We start from the raw sequence: 15,329 nt of genomic DNA on the forward strand, positions 1-15,329 counted from the left end.
AAATCACGACTTACAGTGAAAGTGTACAACCTCTGCAGAGTGTAAAACTGGTATATCAGCCGTGCTCACGGTCACGAGCGGCCTTGGAACATTTACGGAATAGATGATCACTAATGATATGGATGATGAAGATGCTCATTAACGATTACTGTTTATGCTATTCATTGTTCATGTCTACCTGATCATGTATTTATGGGCTTGAGGTGAACTTGTTGCTACTCAATTGCTAAAATCATGACTCATTAAAAGCTAATCGCAGTTAAACCGGTGTCAGCCTTTTGAGCCTTATGAACCCCATGTTATATTTGTTGAGTACGACATGTACTTACGCTTGTTTTATTTTCAATCATTTGGATAAAAATCCCGGATGGGTACCAGATTGCTGGAGTTTGGAGGAATTAAGCTTGTGATCAACCAGTCAGTTATCCCTGTGGATTTGGAGTCTTCGCCTGAAGATCGGAGTTGTCTTTACGATGTCTATACTCTGAGGTTATATTCTTTATACTAATACATTATGTATTTAAGCATTATCTATTGATATTATCCTTATTTGTAGCTATATGTGAGATTTGACTTCCTGGGCTCACATATGGTGTGTATCTGGTTTTGTTCTTAAAACCGGGTGCGACACCTGGTTCTATATTTCAGCCTCCAAGTGTGCTACCTGGTGTCCGCGTGATACTCTGCACTGCCACATGTCGTTCATCCACCATGAGGTCCCTACTTGCATGTGCATCATGACGTTCACGTATACTCCCTTCATCATGTAATATAACACATTCAAGCACTCAAAAATTATACCCAATATAAGGGACAAAATATTTTTGCAAAAGTAGTTGCATAATTTGACAGGTATTATATCTATATCTGTATCTATATCTATATCTATATCTATATCTATATCTATATCTATATCTATATCTATATCTATATCTATATCTATATCTATATCTATATCTAATAATAAAGAAGCAAAGTTTCTGCCACAAATAAATTTTCGTCCAAACTAATAATCCTAAAGTGGCTCCATTTCTGCAATCATGCAACTGTTTTTTGTGTCCGCCCGATCCTATTAACCGTGTTCCCTTTGGTTTTAGTCTAATAAATAAATAATTTTTTTCTTTTCCTACGTTGGTTCCTATACGTTTCGGTTTCCATCCATTTTTTTGTTTTGGATCTTTTCGTTGTTTTTTGGTTGTTCGTTTATCCGTTCCGGTTATGGCCATCAAAAAATAAATTGTAACTTTTAGTTTTTGAATTTATAAATGGTGAAACATAAATAATATGTACCATTCTTATTGTCGTTCTCCAAAAAATATTTAATAGGTTTTTTCCTCCCGTCGCAACGCAAGTGCATGTTTGCTAGTTGGTACTTGGTATTTATCAACCAATCACTATTAGTCCTTGTTGATGATAATGTCTGACTATAGAATAAAGTGATGGTATATGAGTCTTTTGTGTTCTCTCTTAATCTATTCTAAAATCTCAAAAATGCACAATATTACATGACAAAAGCAGTATACTCTAATGTAATAGGTGTACTAATTCCTTTCCTCTTTTAGTGTCATCAAATTGAAAAAAATAAAGGTGACAGAACAAAAAAATGTTAAGGAAGCAAAACTTTGTGAGGTCCATCGACTAAAATTGTTTAGGGATCAGCAAGTCAACTAAAACGCACTCACATGCCATCGAGACAAATGAAAAACAACAAACATATGATATAGTTGGAAAAAACTAGGGTTTTAAAAAAAATAACACAACGTGGTTGATGTTTACTGGACCGCCAATATAAAAAAGGGATTTTAAAATACAACCTCTCTGATTAATAGAGATGGACATATATCTAGGGGCCATCTCTGTAAATGGCCAGGGCCTCCAGGCTAATGCCCTCCTATGTTAATCATTTATAGAGACAGGCATTCTAAGACAACCGTCTCTGGTTAACTGATGATTTACAAGGCCCGACATCTTAAGATGTCTACCTCTGAAAAATGGTATTAACATAAAGGCGGGAGTTGTAAGAATCTTGCTATAGAAATTGATTACCAGAGGTGGGCATCTTGAGAGGCCTGCCTCTGAAAAATAGTTGCATCAAAACATAATTCATATCTTTTTCGTATGAAGTCAGATGAAGACAAACTTTGTATCAAAATTATAGCTTTTGATGTGACTATGACTTTGTATTTAAAAAGTTTTGACTTAAACTGTTTAGAGTCCGAAAATATTATTTTAAAGTTCATGAATTTCAAAATTTAAAATTTAAAATTTTTCAAACAACCTCTAATGTCAACATGGTCTATACTCTATACAAAGTGTTGTTATCTCTACAGGATAAAGCTATGCAACCTAGGTTACAAACCTAATCACTAACCTAGCAAGCTACTAGAAAGATAAGAGCAACTCCAAGAGAGTAGCTATTTGTGTTGTGAAATCCTATTTTACGTATTTTTGGAATAAACACGGCTCCAACATCTATTCTATCATGTTTTCCAAAATAACAAGTCACCCATCCCGCACTTCTCGCTGGGTAAAAAAAGCAAGCCGTGGTGGCTCACCATCCCTTCCTGGTGGTGTGCAAGCAAATGGTGGGAGTACAAGAAATGGAGAACTGAACCAATCTTAGCATGGCATGTCCACTTTAAAAAATAAATAATGAGAAATTTAGAAAGGTTGTTGCATTACTCTACCGTATTGTAGGATGTTCTATTCTAGAGAATGGCTAAATCATGGATTTTAGACTCTTCTTTTTCATAATCTCTTGGAGTTTCTCTAAGCACACAACCTAGGTAAGCAAATAAAATATGGAAGCTTAAATGTGATAGAGATGCAAACTCCTTCTAACGATGATAATTCTTTGAGGTATCAAGAAGCTCATGCTTCTCCCTGATCCTTGTTGGAGCCCCTTGCGAACACATGGTTGATATGTGCCCACGTGTATCAAGTTGTGATGAGTGATTGTTAGGAGATGATCAGGCTTCGGTTGAGTTTGAGACTAATCCTAGCGTGTTTGTGGGCAACATGTCTATTGGCTATGTTAGTGAGCAGGGGCGGAGACGTGCTATGCCGATGGACTGGGAGCGGTGAAGGATGGACGTACGACCTGGACCGAGGGACCAAGGTGGCCGGGAACATTGACCGTGGGTGGCTGACACTTGGGGACATCGACGGGCAAGAGTACATGTGGAGGAATAGACTGTGTTGACCAAGTCAAGCAGAGGCGCAAGAGGACTTAGTGATTTGGCGGTCGAGGACAATGGTGACACATGTCGAGATAGTGGAGGAGGCATAGCGGATACACATCTCTAGGGGGTTTAGTTCTCAAAACCATGAACGGATGATTTTTTTTTTGGTTTGGGCCTCAAAACCTGGTTGGAGTTCGGGATGGACTTGGATGCGGCACGTGCCATCATCATGAAGCTTGCATCTAGGTGAAGCAAACTCAAGAAGAGCTCTTGGCTACCGGATGCACAAATCTTGACTTCGACCATTTTTCCCCTGGGCTAAGTGGTTCAACCAAAATATCTAAGGGCTTCTTTGGAATGTCTAATAGGCCTATGAATAATATAGGAGACTACCCCAACTAGTCATCTCTTCAGTTGTTAGGTTTCTTAGTCTCTAGTTTCTCCAATTAAGTTTCCGAAGTCTGCTGTTGAGATTCACAATGTAGAGAGTGATTCCTCTGTTGTGTAATCTGACCTCTGTAAGAACCAGATCTTGTTGGTGCTTGAAATAAACCAAGTTGTCCTTTGAAATTTCTGGCTCAAGGTCTGAGTTCTTGTTTCGTTTGGTTTTTCCTCTCCCAAATCCCCTTCTCTTGGTTTTTGGGTGATTTTGTTTTTCTAGAGATTTGAGACTCATAGGGGTGGATAGAAACACAAGGACCTTAGAGGAACATATCTACTTGCCTGTTTGGTCAGATTCCACCCGAGCATGATTTGGCCGGATTTTGAGGAAAGTTCAAAAAAAAACATTCCAGACCGAGAGAATCATGATCTATGGAGTTCCCTTGATCTTTTGGACATTATCTTCTAGGAATATCTTCATAACATGTTATTCTACCTCTGTGCCAAGTTGAGAGCTTCACTTTTGGCTTTTGGAGAGTTTCGGTCAAGCACTTGGTTTTTGGTTGTGGTGAGTGTCCGTTGTGTTCTCTGGTCTTTACTGAGAACATCTAGCCACCAGTTGGCTCAAGGGCACCATATTATGTGAGTTTTTGTGTTTTGAGTGTTGTTTGGTATAGCATCCATTCGAAAGAAATTTTGATTGGCTCCCATTCATCTCCCTCTGGTTGCCTTTCTCGGTCCATCACCCTTCGCAAGGATGCCCACACGAGGGCCAAGCTCCTGGTCGATTAAAACTATGGATAGCCCATGGTCCTTCCCCACGCCCAAGTGGATCTCCATAATGGCCTTCTTCCAAACACCTACATGCCATCTTCACTATCGTGTTTCTGATCAAAACACCACAGGACACACGTTCCCATGAGTACCCACTCGGTGACCTCTCCACACATCATAGGGTATCGCAAGACTACAAACTCCAAGTGTATAAGCAATGGTGCATGCAAAAACCGAGTGGCAAGAGGTATGCAAACCTCACTAAACACTAAGCCAAGCATAGAGCAAGCGCCAATATGCATGTCTAACTAGTCTAAGCACTTCGCAGCGCACTATGCTAATTACCTAATCATATTTCCCTAAGCACTTTTGCTGGTCGAGCACTTGAGAATATGCTCATCTTTCAAAATATATTCCTAAACTCTCGAAATGGTCAGTTGGGTATATATAGCTCTAACATTCAAAACTAGCCGTTAGGTTGTACATCTGTTTCATAGTGAGCACCGATGATCACCCTATTCGCCTAAACTGCTTATCAGCCATGGTACAGTGTTAACAAAGCAACATCAATCGGCTTATCAACTGTAGAAATCATCAGCCGAACTGGGCGGATGTCTGGTGCTACCACCAGAGGTTTCCGGTGAAGCCATGTGCCAAGAGGTAGGAATTCCACCACTGCTGCTTGAGAGCTCTAGTGTACCAACCGGAGAGATCTAATGCATTAACTAGCTAGTGTTGTCATTCTGTCGCCAAAGGCACCTAGCTTATGCTCTGGTGCTCTTCGGAGTCCTTGCACCGGACAAATCTGGTGTCTTGGATCTTCTCCACTGCGCTGTGCAACCGTCTCTGGATTATAGCTCCGGTGCCACCGTAGAGTTCCAATGCATATTTTCTGCAGCTACCTCAAACTATTCTTCACCTAACTTCCGGTGCTCCTTCACAGATAACCATGGGAGGGTCCGGTGCTTGTTGTTAGCACGCAGTGGGTTCCTGTCTTTGCAACTTCTTGTCTAGGCTTCATGTCTTCGATGTCTTGGACTCTACGAAAGTCTTCTAGGATCTTCAATGGTACTACATGGTCTTCCTTGAGGTTTTGATCACTTGATCTTCATGTTGCTTTTGTTCAAGCTACCCTTGCATCCAAATGAACTAGATACCTTATATACTAAAAAACAATATTAGTCCATTTCATCATGTTACCAACCAACCACCAAAATCACTAATGGCCCTTTATAGATGCCATTTTCCTCATAGGATGAATATAAACTGTTTATTTTAATCTAACCATTTAGAAAGTGATATATTCAGGGGTGAACATCATTCCACAAACAAACAGATAGTACCTATTTTTGTTTTGCAAGCATTATTGGCCAAATTTAGCCAAATTGAGCTATACCATTGTTGTAATGGAGCTCGCTCGAGCAGAAATAGGCTGAATCAGAAAGCAGAGCTCCAAAAATAGTGTGACTTTCAGTTAGAAGGCATGCACACCACCCATTTAGAACACAAGCCCTCTCAACCTCGTACCTTGCTCAATATACAAATAGAGGGTGAAAATGTTTGAGGGTACGCAAATCGCAAGAACTTTAACCCAATTAACTTGAGCAGCATGGCACAGTCCGTGAATCTTCTTATTCAAGCCTTTGTCCTCCTCGTCCTGGTGCAAGGTAACCCATTCCCTCTTGGAATTCCTTTTGAGCTCCTCCAGTCAATCTGCTTAGTTGTTTTTATCATATTGATCGTTCATAGTGGTCAGGGGCGAGGTCATCCGAGAAGTGCGGGCAAGGGGCCGCGGGCATGGAGGTGCTACAGACCAGCAACGGGGACAAGGCCGGGGTGGACACAGTGTTCGAGGTGACCGTGAGGAACCCCTGCGCGTGCGCGGTGCGCGGCGTGTTCCTCCGCTCCGAGGGCTTCACGAGCTCCATACCCGTCGAAGGAAAGCTGTTCCGCCGGGAGGGCAACGACTACCTCGTCGCCGACGGCGGCCGGATCGAGAGCGGAGGCGAGGTACGGTTCCGGTACGCCTGGGAGCGCCCGTTCAACATAACCCCCGCCGCCGTGCAAGACGACTGTAGTGGTGGAGTTCATCAGTTCACCATGTAACAATCTTGGTCCGTCGCCCCTCCCTACAGAAGCGAAACAGGAAAACGTAATCGTCGTAACCAAAAACAACAGCGTGAAAAAAAAAAACATAAAAGTCATTAAATTCCTAAGAAGAAACATCCATAATGTATAATATCGTCATGTCGTTTGATGCAATATAATATCAGAATCATTGATCATTTTATCTCTATAGTGTTAATGAAAATGGGTTCAAACTTCAAACTTTTGAAGTTAGTGCTGAACCGTTCGATTTCATGTCAAACTGTGTCAACAAGACGATACCGCTTCACGCTCTCTCCTAATTATTTCTCCTCAAAATAAAACATGATACCTGACATCTAATAAATGTGTATGATACCCTCCATTAAAATTAGCCTTATGTGTTTAGAGCTGATTCACTACCAGCAAACCGCCAAAAGAATCATCTGTGGCGATCCACCCTCAAGGAAGGAACACCGAGAATAGAGACAGAAACCATTCGTGGCGGCAACACTCAAGAAAGAACAACCAACAACGGAAATTTGATTCCCTTTGGGACCGGCCACCATAAATCTATTTATAGGGGCTATTATGTAGAAATCAAATTTGGCTATCAGCACAGATCACATTCTTAGCCGAGTGACATGCATAAAAAGATAGTGGACTTCTCTGCTACTTCGTCATGCACAAATGTGTTCATCGAAATGGCAATTATTCTGCAGGGATAGCAAGCCAGCCACGGAAAGTACAAAAAATCAGAGCATGGGAGAAAATAGGGATTAAGAATAAAAGCTGCCACACCTGTTTTAGACAATTAAACTAAATCCTGGCTTTGTTTAGTCTATAGTTTGTAAATGTTCGTGCTATGATGACAAGTATATATAAGATTATAATTGCGACAACAAAATTCAAATATGATAGTGGGAAACGAAATAATTCAAATCCGAAAACTATTAACACAGGCTCGAATACTGGGCCAGCTGCCTTTGTTAATAGTTAATAGTGACAGGCATCTAATAGAAGCCGCCTTTGTTAACCGTTAATAGAGGCAGACATCTTAGGTATGTCGGTCTCTGAATTTTTTTTTCAAGAACATACATAGCACGTGTTTCATTAAGAAGAAGTTAGAAGGTTTACATGACCAACATCACAATACGGCGAGGTGCCATGAACGATGGGGTTGAACACGAACACAAGGCACCGCTAAACAGTGGAACGCATGCTGTTGTAACTAACTAAGCAACTAAATCCGGCTTGATCCGCTTCTTTTTGCATCCGGGATAGTGTTTTTCTCTCACAAATTCATCCAGATTCCTCCACATTCATCCAAAATTCCTCCAATCAAACGTGGCCTATTTGTGTGACCGAAGGGCTTACGATGTTGACCGAACCCATGCTCAAGATGCCAGCATCGGCGCCCGCCTTCTGCAAGCACCAGCCATGGCGAAGAGCTCTCGCATTGCCGCGCACTGACGATGACAACGGCTCTTGAAATGTTAGGTGGAACCGTTCAGCGATAGGCGTTGCCGAAGCCGGGCTTGGCTGGGAGACCCCAACGGCCCCAGAGCCCAAGGAGACGTTGCGGCCCATGTCAACGTCAGGGTTCTGCTGAGCTCCCACGCAAGTTGGGATGGCGACGACGTCTTGGCGGTCCAAGTCGGTAGGCTGGCTTGTTTGTATCGCCACGTCGACGGTGCGGCCCGAAACATGAGCTCGTGGGGTGTGAGTAGGCCCACACGGCTCAGGAGCAGGTGGCCTCGCCTCCGCTTCCGGCTGCCCACGCGGCGGAGGGAGACTGCCTTCCCCTGCTACACCACAAAATCCGCGTTCAGCAGACATCCCGGAGATGCTCCATCTTGGGCAACGGGCGATATGGCGGGTCCGGCTGATGTCGCGTGCTGATCAGCGACCAGCTCAGCGAACCCGGGTGACTGCGGTGGCGCGCTTAGCAGCGCCATCGCCGGCACGATTGGCTCGTCCCTTGGAATCGAGCTTTGGCGACGAGCTCAGGTCCATCAAGTCAGCGAGACCGAGCAAAGGATCCAGCCGTTCAGAAGGCACCTCAGGATGGGAGAGAATTTGAATTTCGAACTGGGTGGATGCGTCGGATGCCTGGGAGGAGGTAGGCGACACAGGAGGCGACCGAAGCAGGTGACGATGCTCCTCCGTCAGCAGCTGGACCCGCCTGCGGTTTCCTGACGACCAGTGTCCACCGCCGTTTGCGACCGGGCATGGAATGGATCCCACGAGTACATGTGGCGCTTGCCGGCCGGAAGGTTTGGCCCCACCCCGGCCGGGCCAAGAGCTGAGGGTACGGCGCTCCTCCGGCGGCCCCTTCGCAGCCACCATCACCGCCAGCGCTCCCAAAGCGGTGTAAGCGACGGCACGGTGCCGCACAAACCGAGGCGACATGCCGGGAAGGCGAGCGATCGTATTTGCAGTCACCTGCACGATGGCCCGTGCCCCTGCAGAGGAGGCACCTTGACGGGAAGCGGCAGTCGGCGGCGACATGGTCTCCGCCCATGTGGTTGAAGCAGAGGCCGACAAGGGCAGAGGGGACCGGCCGGGGGCGTGTGGTGAGCGCTCGATGGCGTCAGCGACGGCGGCTCTCGACGAGCGAGAAGCCCTCCTCATCGACGCGAGCTCCGGCCCTGGGGACGTGGTGGCGAGGGCGATGCTTCTGCGCTCCGACAGCGGCCCTTGCCCCAGGGCGGAACGTGGGTACGAGTTCAAGGTTCCAGCACCATGTCTCAGGGCGGCGGGTGCTGCACCACATCACGGGCGTTTGGAGGGGCCGCACGCCGGGCATTAATTCGCCATGAAGCCTGACCCCGTGCCGCACGCACGACGCCAGCGCCTCCGGCGGGTTGGGGCCATGACCGCCTTGCCCTTGTCGTCAAGGTTTCAAATCTCCGGCTATGCTGCAGCTATAGCCGGAGATAGCTGTTGGATGACATTAAAGCTAAGATATGCAGCTTTTAGCGCTAAGAAATGACAACAGCTAATAGCTGGCTAAATCCGGAGATAGCCGTAAAATGGGCCACATTTTAGCGGCAGCTAAAATTTTGTCGGCCCAGAAAACTGGCCCAGCGTGGCCCAACTTAACTCCCAACCCACCTCATCCCGTAACCCTAGCACTTGGTCACTCATTCGGTCATTCCACATCCACAAGCGTCGATCTCTCCCGGTCTCGGAAAAAGAAAAAGGAGCAGGCGGCGGCGGCGGCTTCTCTTCCAGCGGCGGCAGGCAGGAGACGACCGTGCGGCTAGTCGGAGCTCCCAAGTGGCGGCAGAAGCTGCCTACGCCTCTCCTCTTTCACTGGACTGCGGTGGCAGCGCGGTCCCCGGACAAGCGGCGACAGTGGCAGCGCGGTCCCCGGACAAGCGGCGGCGGCGGCGGCACGGTCCCCGGACAGGTGGTGACGGCGGCGGCGGCGAGCATGAGCGACTGAGACGGCGGCGTCCAGCATGAGCGGCGGTGGAGGCAGCACGAGCAGCACACTCCGGTTCTTCGTCTTCCCCAATTCAATTCTAACTTCTATATCTATTCTCTGTTTCTCTGTGTTGAAAATTGCTACTTGAAACATGGAGATGTATCATTAATCATGTATTCTCTATTCTCTGTGTTAAACTGTTAACCATTGTGTTGAACATATGTCAATGTTCTATGTTTTTTCTGAGTTTTGCAAAAACAGCTAAATGTCTTAGCCGCGGAGATCTCCAGCTATAGCTGCATTTAGCTGTTCAAGAGGACAACAACTAAATGGCATCTGCGCACGTGCGCGGCCGGGGAGGGGTGGAAGGGGAGGGGCTGGAGGTGGATCTCGGGAGGGGGAAGATTGGGGGCGAGGGGGAGGTGGACGCCGGCGCCGGCAGTGGCTGCGCGGGCGGTGGCAGGGGCGGCGCAGATGCGCCCGTGCGCGCCGGGGGAGGGGGGAACGGGAGGGGTTGCTGGTGGATCTCGGCTGGGGAGAGGGGGGAGGAGAGGGGTGGGCGGGCGCCGGCGGGGAGGCGGCCAGGGGATGGGGTTAGGGTTGGAGCTGTTGGATCCGAAAACGACGGACGACGTCCATCTCTGAAAATGTATGGTTGATTAACACCACGGTTCTAAATAGCCGGCTATAGCGGACGCTATAGCCGGATATAGCGTCTAGGGAGGGCCAAGGCTACGATACTTCACTTTTAGCGCTAAGTTCTGGTAGGCGCTAATAGCCGCAATTAGCGCGCTAAAATCGCTAAATGAGGAGCAAATTAGCGGCGCTAAGGCATATGAATGCGGACAAAAGGAGCGCAGGCTTTCATTGGGCCAAATTCACCCGTGGTTGTGGCCCAAAATGGACGTATAAAGGCCGACACTAATCAGCAACCGTAGCTAAACTTTCCTCTTCTACTAGACGACTCAGCTTTTGGCGGCGGCGGCAGCAGCGGCAACCAAAATGGGCCAAATTCTACTAGATAATGTCCTTTTTGCTGCTTTTGAATTTCCATTCTCCAATTTTTATCCCAGATTTTGGATTTTCTTACTCATCCGCTAAATGGGGTTAGCGGACACCATAGCGGGCTATAGCCTTTTTAGCGTGTTGAAAAAACAGCCGCTAAACGTGATAGCCGGATATTTTAAACATTGATTAACACTGATCATTTGGCAGAGACGGTTGCAGTTTCCGCGTCTAAACTATTTTTGACCGTCTTCAAAAATGTTTTCTTACCGACCAATTTACATAAGCGGTGATGTGTGCAAATGTCATGCATATGTCTGTGGTGTCCTTGAAAGTGGAATTGGAATAGTATACAGCAATTCGTCCTGACTGCCGAAGCTAGCCTTGTCACGTACGAGCAAGAAAACGACTAGAGTCCTAGAGAAGCAGCTCATCGGGCGACAGATACCAGGATGGATCACTGTATTGTTTTAGTTTCTACCGAGTGGTCAGTGAAAATAATCACGGCTGAAAGTTGGCAATGTAGTTTCGCAATCTGGGTTTTGTCACGATATGCCCTTGTTGATCATGATTTGCTATCGCTTCTCTCTTTCTTTCTTTTTTAGAATTACGCGGTACAACGTAGATGTCCACAACACACACATATCCCTATGAACACACGTACGTAAACCCTACCCCTAAAAACACTTTCGAATGACTGAGCCGACAGATCTCAAGATTCACGAAGTCAACACAGACGCCTTGCTGTCGACGGCGATACCAAACAACTCTCCGTACTTTAGAGTTTTGTCTGGATGAGCTAGAACTAGTTACTAGTTAGGCTAAAAATTCGCTCAAACTAGCCGAGGCTAGCTCGCTATATAGGTGCGTAGAGGGGACCTGTGTCTTATTTGAGTGAGTTTTTTAAAAAATTTCAAATTGTGCGTCCCACGTAAATTTGTATAAATGGACTATACAAGCAATGTTTTTTTCTGTCAGCCTCCCAAATGATAAATGGGGAGGTACAAGTCACCTTTTGTCGTTGGCTTTGCGGATGACTTAAGGAGTAACTAGGTAAATAATTGTTGAGGACACTATCTTGTTCCCTTTATTTATGTTGGGGACAAGATAGAATTGGGTGGAAATTGGGCAATAAACATAGATTTTCTGTGAAAACTACATATAATTCTCTGACTATTATGAATGAAGGTGGTCCTGCATTTAAACACATTTGGTAAGGAAAGATCTCAGCCAAATTAAAGTTCTTTCTATGGCTAGATGAGAATAATGACATACTAACGAAAGATAATGTGATTAGAAGAAACTAGAAAGTGTCATCCCTCCTGCTATTTTTGTGATCAAGATGAAAATGTGAATCACGTGTTGTTTTCCTGTTGTATTGCTAGAACCGTGTGGGCTACTATTGCTACTTGCCTGGGGGCTTTTGATATCTCTACAAATGCTTCTCAAAGTTGGAAGTGGTGTGGAAAACGACTCCCAAATGGCAAGAAACTTTTTTCTATCTAGAGATTGCTACCATCTACTGGGCAATTTGGAAAACTTGAAACAAACCATGTTTTGATGGAAAATTGTTGAATAATGCTATTGAGGTTATCTGTCATGTCTATACGCTTCTAAGATTCTACGCAGGTCTTCAAAACGATGGTGACAAGGAGATGCTTATCAACGGTGTCAATGCTATGCTCAAGATAGCTCTAAAGCAGCTTGCCAAACCATCAAATGCTCCTATCAAGACAAAGCTGCTTCCAGACGTGGAAGAAGATGAAGACGCAGAGCAGGATCTGACAAGCTTATGGTCCTTTCGTTGGTCGATGGTTGTTTAGCTCTATTTGGCGTTAAGTTTTAGGTGGTTTGGCCTGTTTATCTTTAGGTGAGATCAAACTCTTATATATCTTTGCTGCCTGAAATAAAACTCTAACCACTGATGTATTTCCGTTAGTCTTTAATGGAAATGGGGAAAGGCCTCGGCTCAAAAAAAAATGTTTTCTCTATGAGTGGTAGCAGGTAGAGTTCATTATACATTATGAGAAATTGTGAATATAAGTCATATACAATAAAATAAACCCATGTGATTAATTTTCGTCAGCTGTGCTCAAACAATAAACAATGTAATTAGATAGCTGCCTAGCAGCCATGCATGTCGAGCAGGCGAGCAGAGGGGAGGCGAGCGTGCGGCATATGACTCAAGGAATAAGGCCGACACGAGCCTTCTAGAGGCATTGGTCCAACCAGAGGGCGGCATGAAGGAGAGTAAAGAGATTAGGACGTGTGGGTGGAAGGAGAGGTGTCAAAAACCGATCGTTTAATCGAGGCGATGTCAATGGACTAGCCTGACTGCGCAGAATCCAACTCCTTTGTAAATACAAATGAGAATTTCATGGTGTATACTTAATTTGTACGCAACGACTTATCATATTTAATCAAAAAAAATAAATCAGCATGACAATTGTTTGCCAGCTCTATCAAAACAGTAAACCACGATGATTTCGAGACACACATGATTTGGATCCAACAGCTTGTACTGTTTAATTAAATAATTTAATGAAGCACAATTGTGTGCCAGTTGTGTCAAAACAGTAAACCACAAAGATTTCATAAGGCGTAGTTGGTTTGAATCCAATACTTTGTCATTTTTAATAAATTTGTACGGCAGTTATCTGCCAGCTGTGTCGAAATAGTAAGCTACAAGGATTTCACGATGTACCCTTGATTTGGATCCAATGGCTTGCCATCTTAATTTACTTATGGCAATCCACCAATGTTTTGAAATAGTAAACGATGAAATTTTTTACCACCAGCAGGCAGTGTTGAAATAGTAAACGACAAGGATTTCATGATAGATACTTGGTCTGAATCTATAATTTTGTTGTCTCTAAATGAATTCATATAATACTTGTGAAGGGGACGCCTAAGAGGGGGGTGAATTAGGCAACTTAAAAATCTACTTCTAAACTATAGCCTCTTTTTCTAACCTTAGCAAAACCTATGCAAAAGATAAATTATCTAAATGTGCAACTACGGTTTTCCTAGTGTGTTGCTATCTCTACCGCAAAAGGAGTAATACAATTAATGTAAATGTAGAAGCTAAAGAACAAGGTAGAGATATACAAACTCCCGTCGACGACTCCGGTATTTTTACCGAGGTATCGAGAAGCGCACAAGCTTCCCCATAGTCCTCATTGGAGCCCCTCGCAAGGAATCCCTCCCAAGGGCCAAGCTCCCGGTCGGGTAACTCCGTGGATAGCCTCGGGCCTTCCCCACGCGCAAGTGGGTCTCCGACGTGCCTTCCGGCAAGCCTCTCCCGGATGCTCCCCGCCGTCTTCACTATCAAGCTTCCGTCCGAAATGCCGCGGGCCTTGTTCCCTCCGGCACACGGTGGCAGCCACACCACAAACGCGATTGGTGTGATCTCGCAAGACTACAAGCCCCTCCGATGTACAACAATGGTGCGCGTAAGCACCAAGTGGTAAGAGGTATGCAAACCTTACTAAACACTAGGCCTAAACCTAGAGCAAGCGCATAAGCGGCGGTCTAATCAACCTAAGCACTTCGCAAAGCACCTACGCTAATCACCTAATGAACCACTAAGCACTATGCAAGTGGAGATCACTAAAATAGTGTATTAACACCCTTGGTATGTTTCCTCAACTCCACACCACACATTTGGCCGGTTGGGGGTTGTATTTATAAGCCCCACTGAGAAAGTAGCCATTGGGGTCGAAGTCCCGCTTTTCTGCTACTGACCAGACGCTAATCACGTCCTGACCAGATGCGTCCGGTCGTCCCGACCGTTGAAGCCGCGAACCACTAATCGGACGCTGCCAGCGTCCGGTCACGTGCCACTGGACGCGTCCGGTCGCAGTTTCGTCGCTCTGGAACCTCTCTGTACTCGATCGAACGCTGCTGCCCTGCGTCCGGTCAGTTTGCCGCCAGCGTTTGGTCCAGCGTCCGGTCGCTGCTGATGATGCCTGTTTGCCGAGCCTCTTCATCGGAGCGTCCGGTCCAGCGTCCGGTCGCTTCTGCCAGCGTCTGGTCACCTCTGTGAGCTCGTTTCTTCGCGATCTTGCGTACGTTTTGGTTCCTATCTTCGTGCTTGGACTTTGCTTGATATCTTGAGTCTTCTCTTGTGCTTCTAGGGTTTTGCTTATGGTGTTGATCATTGGATCATCATGTCGCCTTCGTCCAAGTCATGTCTTGCACCCTATTAGACTACAAAACAATCACTTGCAAATTCATTAGTCCAATTTGGTTGTGTTGGTCATCAAGCACCAAAATCCAAAGTAAATGGGCCTAGGGTCCATTTTCCTTACAACTTGTTTGCCAGTTACATTAAAATACTAGATAAATTGTGAGGTTTTCGTGACATATATTTAGTTTTTGGTGTTTGTTGCCTCACACATCTTTGTGAGTTGCCTATAACTGCCCTTAAAAAAAGGCAATCGTTGCACCAATATACTGTAATTCATATG

The 15,329-nt window shown here is 45.5% G+C and overlaps 1 protein-coding gene across 1 annotated transcript; it reads left to right on the plus strand.

Annotated features, from left to right (window-relative positions):
• Window positions 1–5,881: 5,881 nt before the first annotated feature.
• Window positions 5,882–6,667, plus strand: LOC136481930 (uncharacterized). Its single transcript, XM_066479208.1, has 2 exons — window positions 5,882–6,004; window positions 6,094–6,667. Exons 1-2 carry the CDS (start codon window positions 5,947–5,949, stop codon window positions 6,441–6,443), a joined length of 408 nt encoding a protein of 135 aa, XP_066335305.1. The 5' UTR covers window positions 5,882–5,946; the 3' UTR covers window positions 6,444–6,667.
• Window positions 6,668–15,329: the final 8,662 nt, after the last annotated feature.

Source organism: Miscanthus floridulus, chromosome 9 (assembly GCF_019320115.1).
Source record: "Miscanthus floridulus cultivar M001 chromosome 9, ASM1932011v1, whole genome shotgun sequence".
Lineage (NCBI taxonomy): Eukaryota > Viridiplantae > Streptophyta > Magnoliopsida > Poales > Poaceae > Miscanthus > Miscanthus floridulus.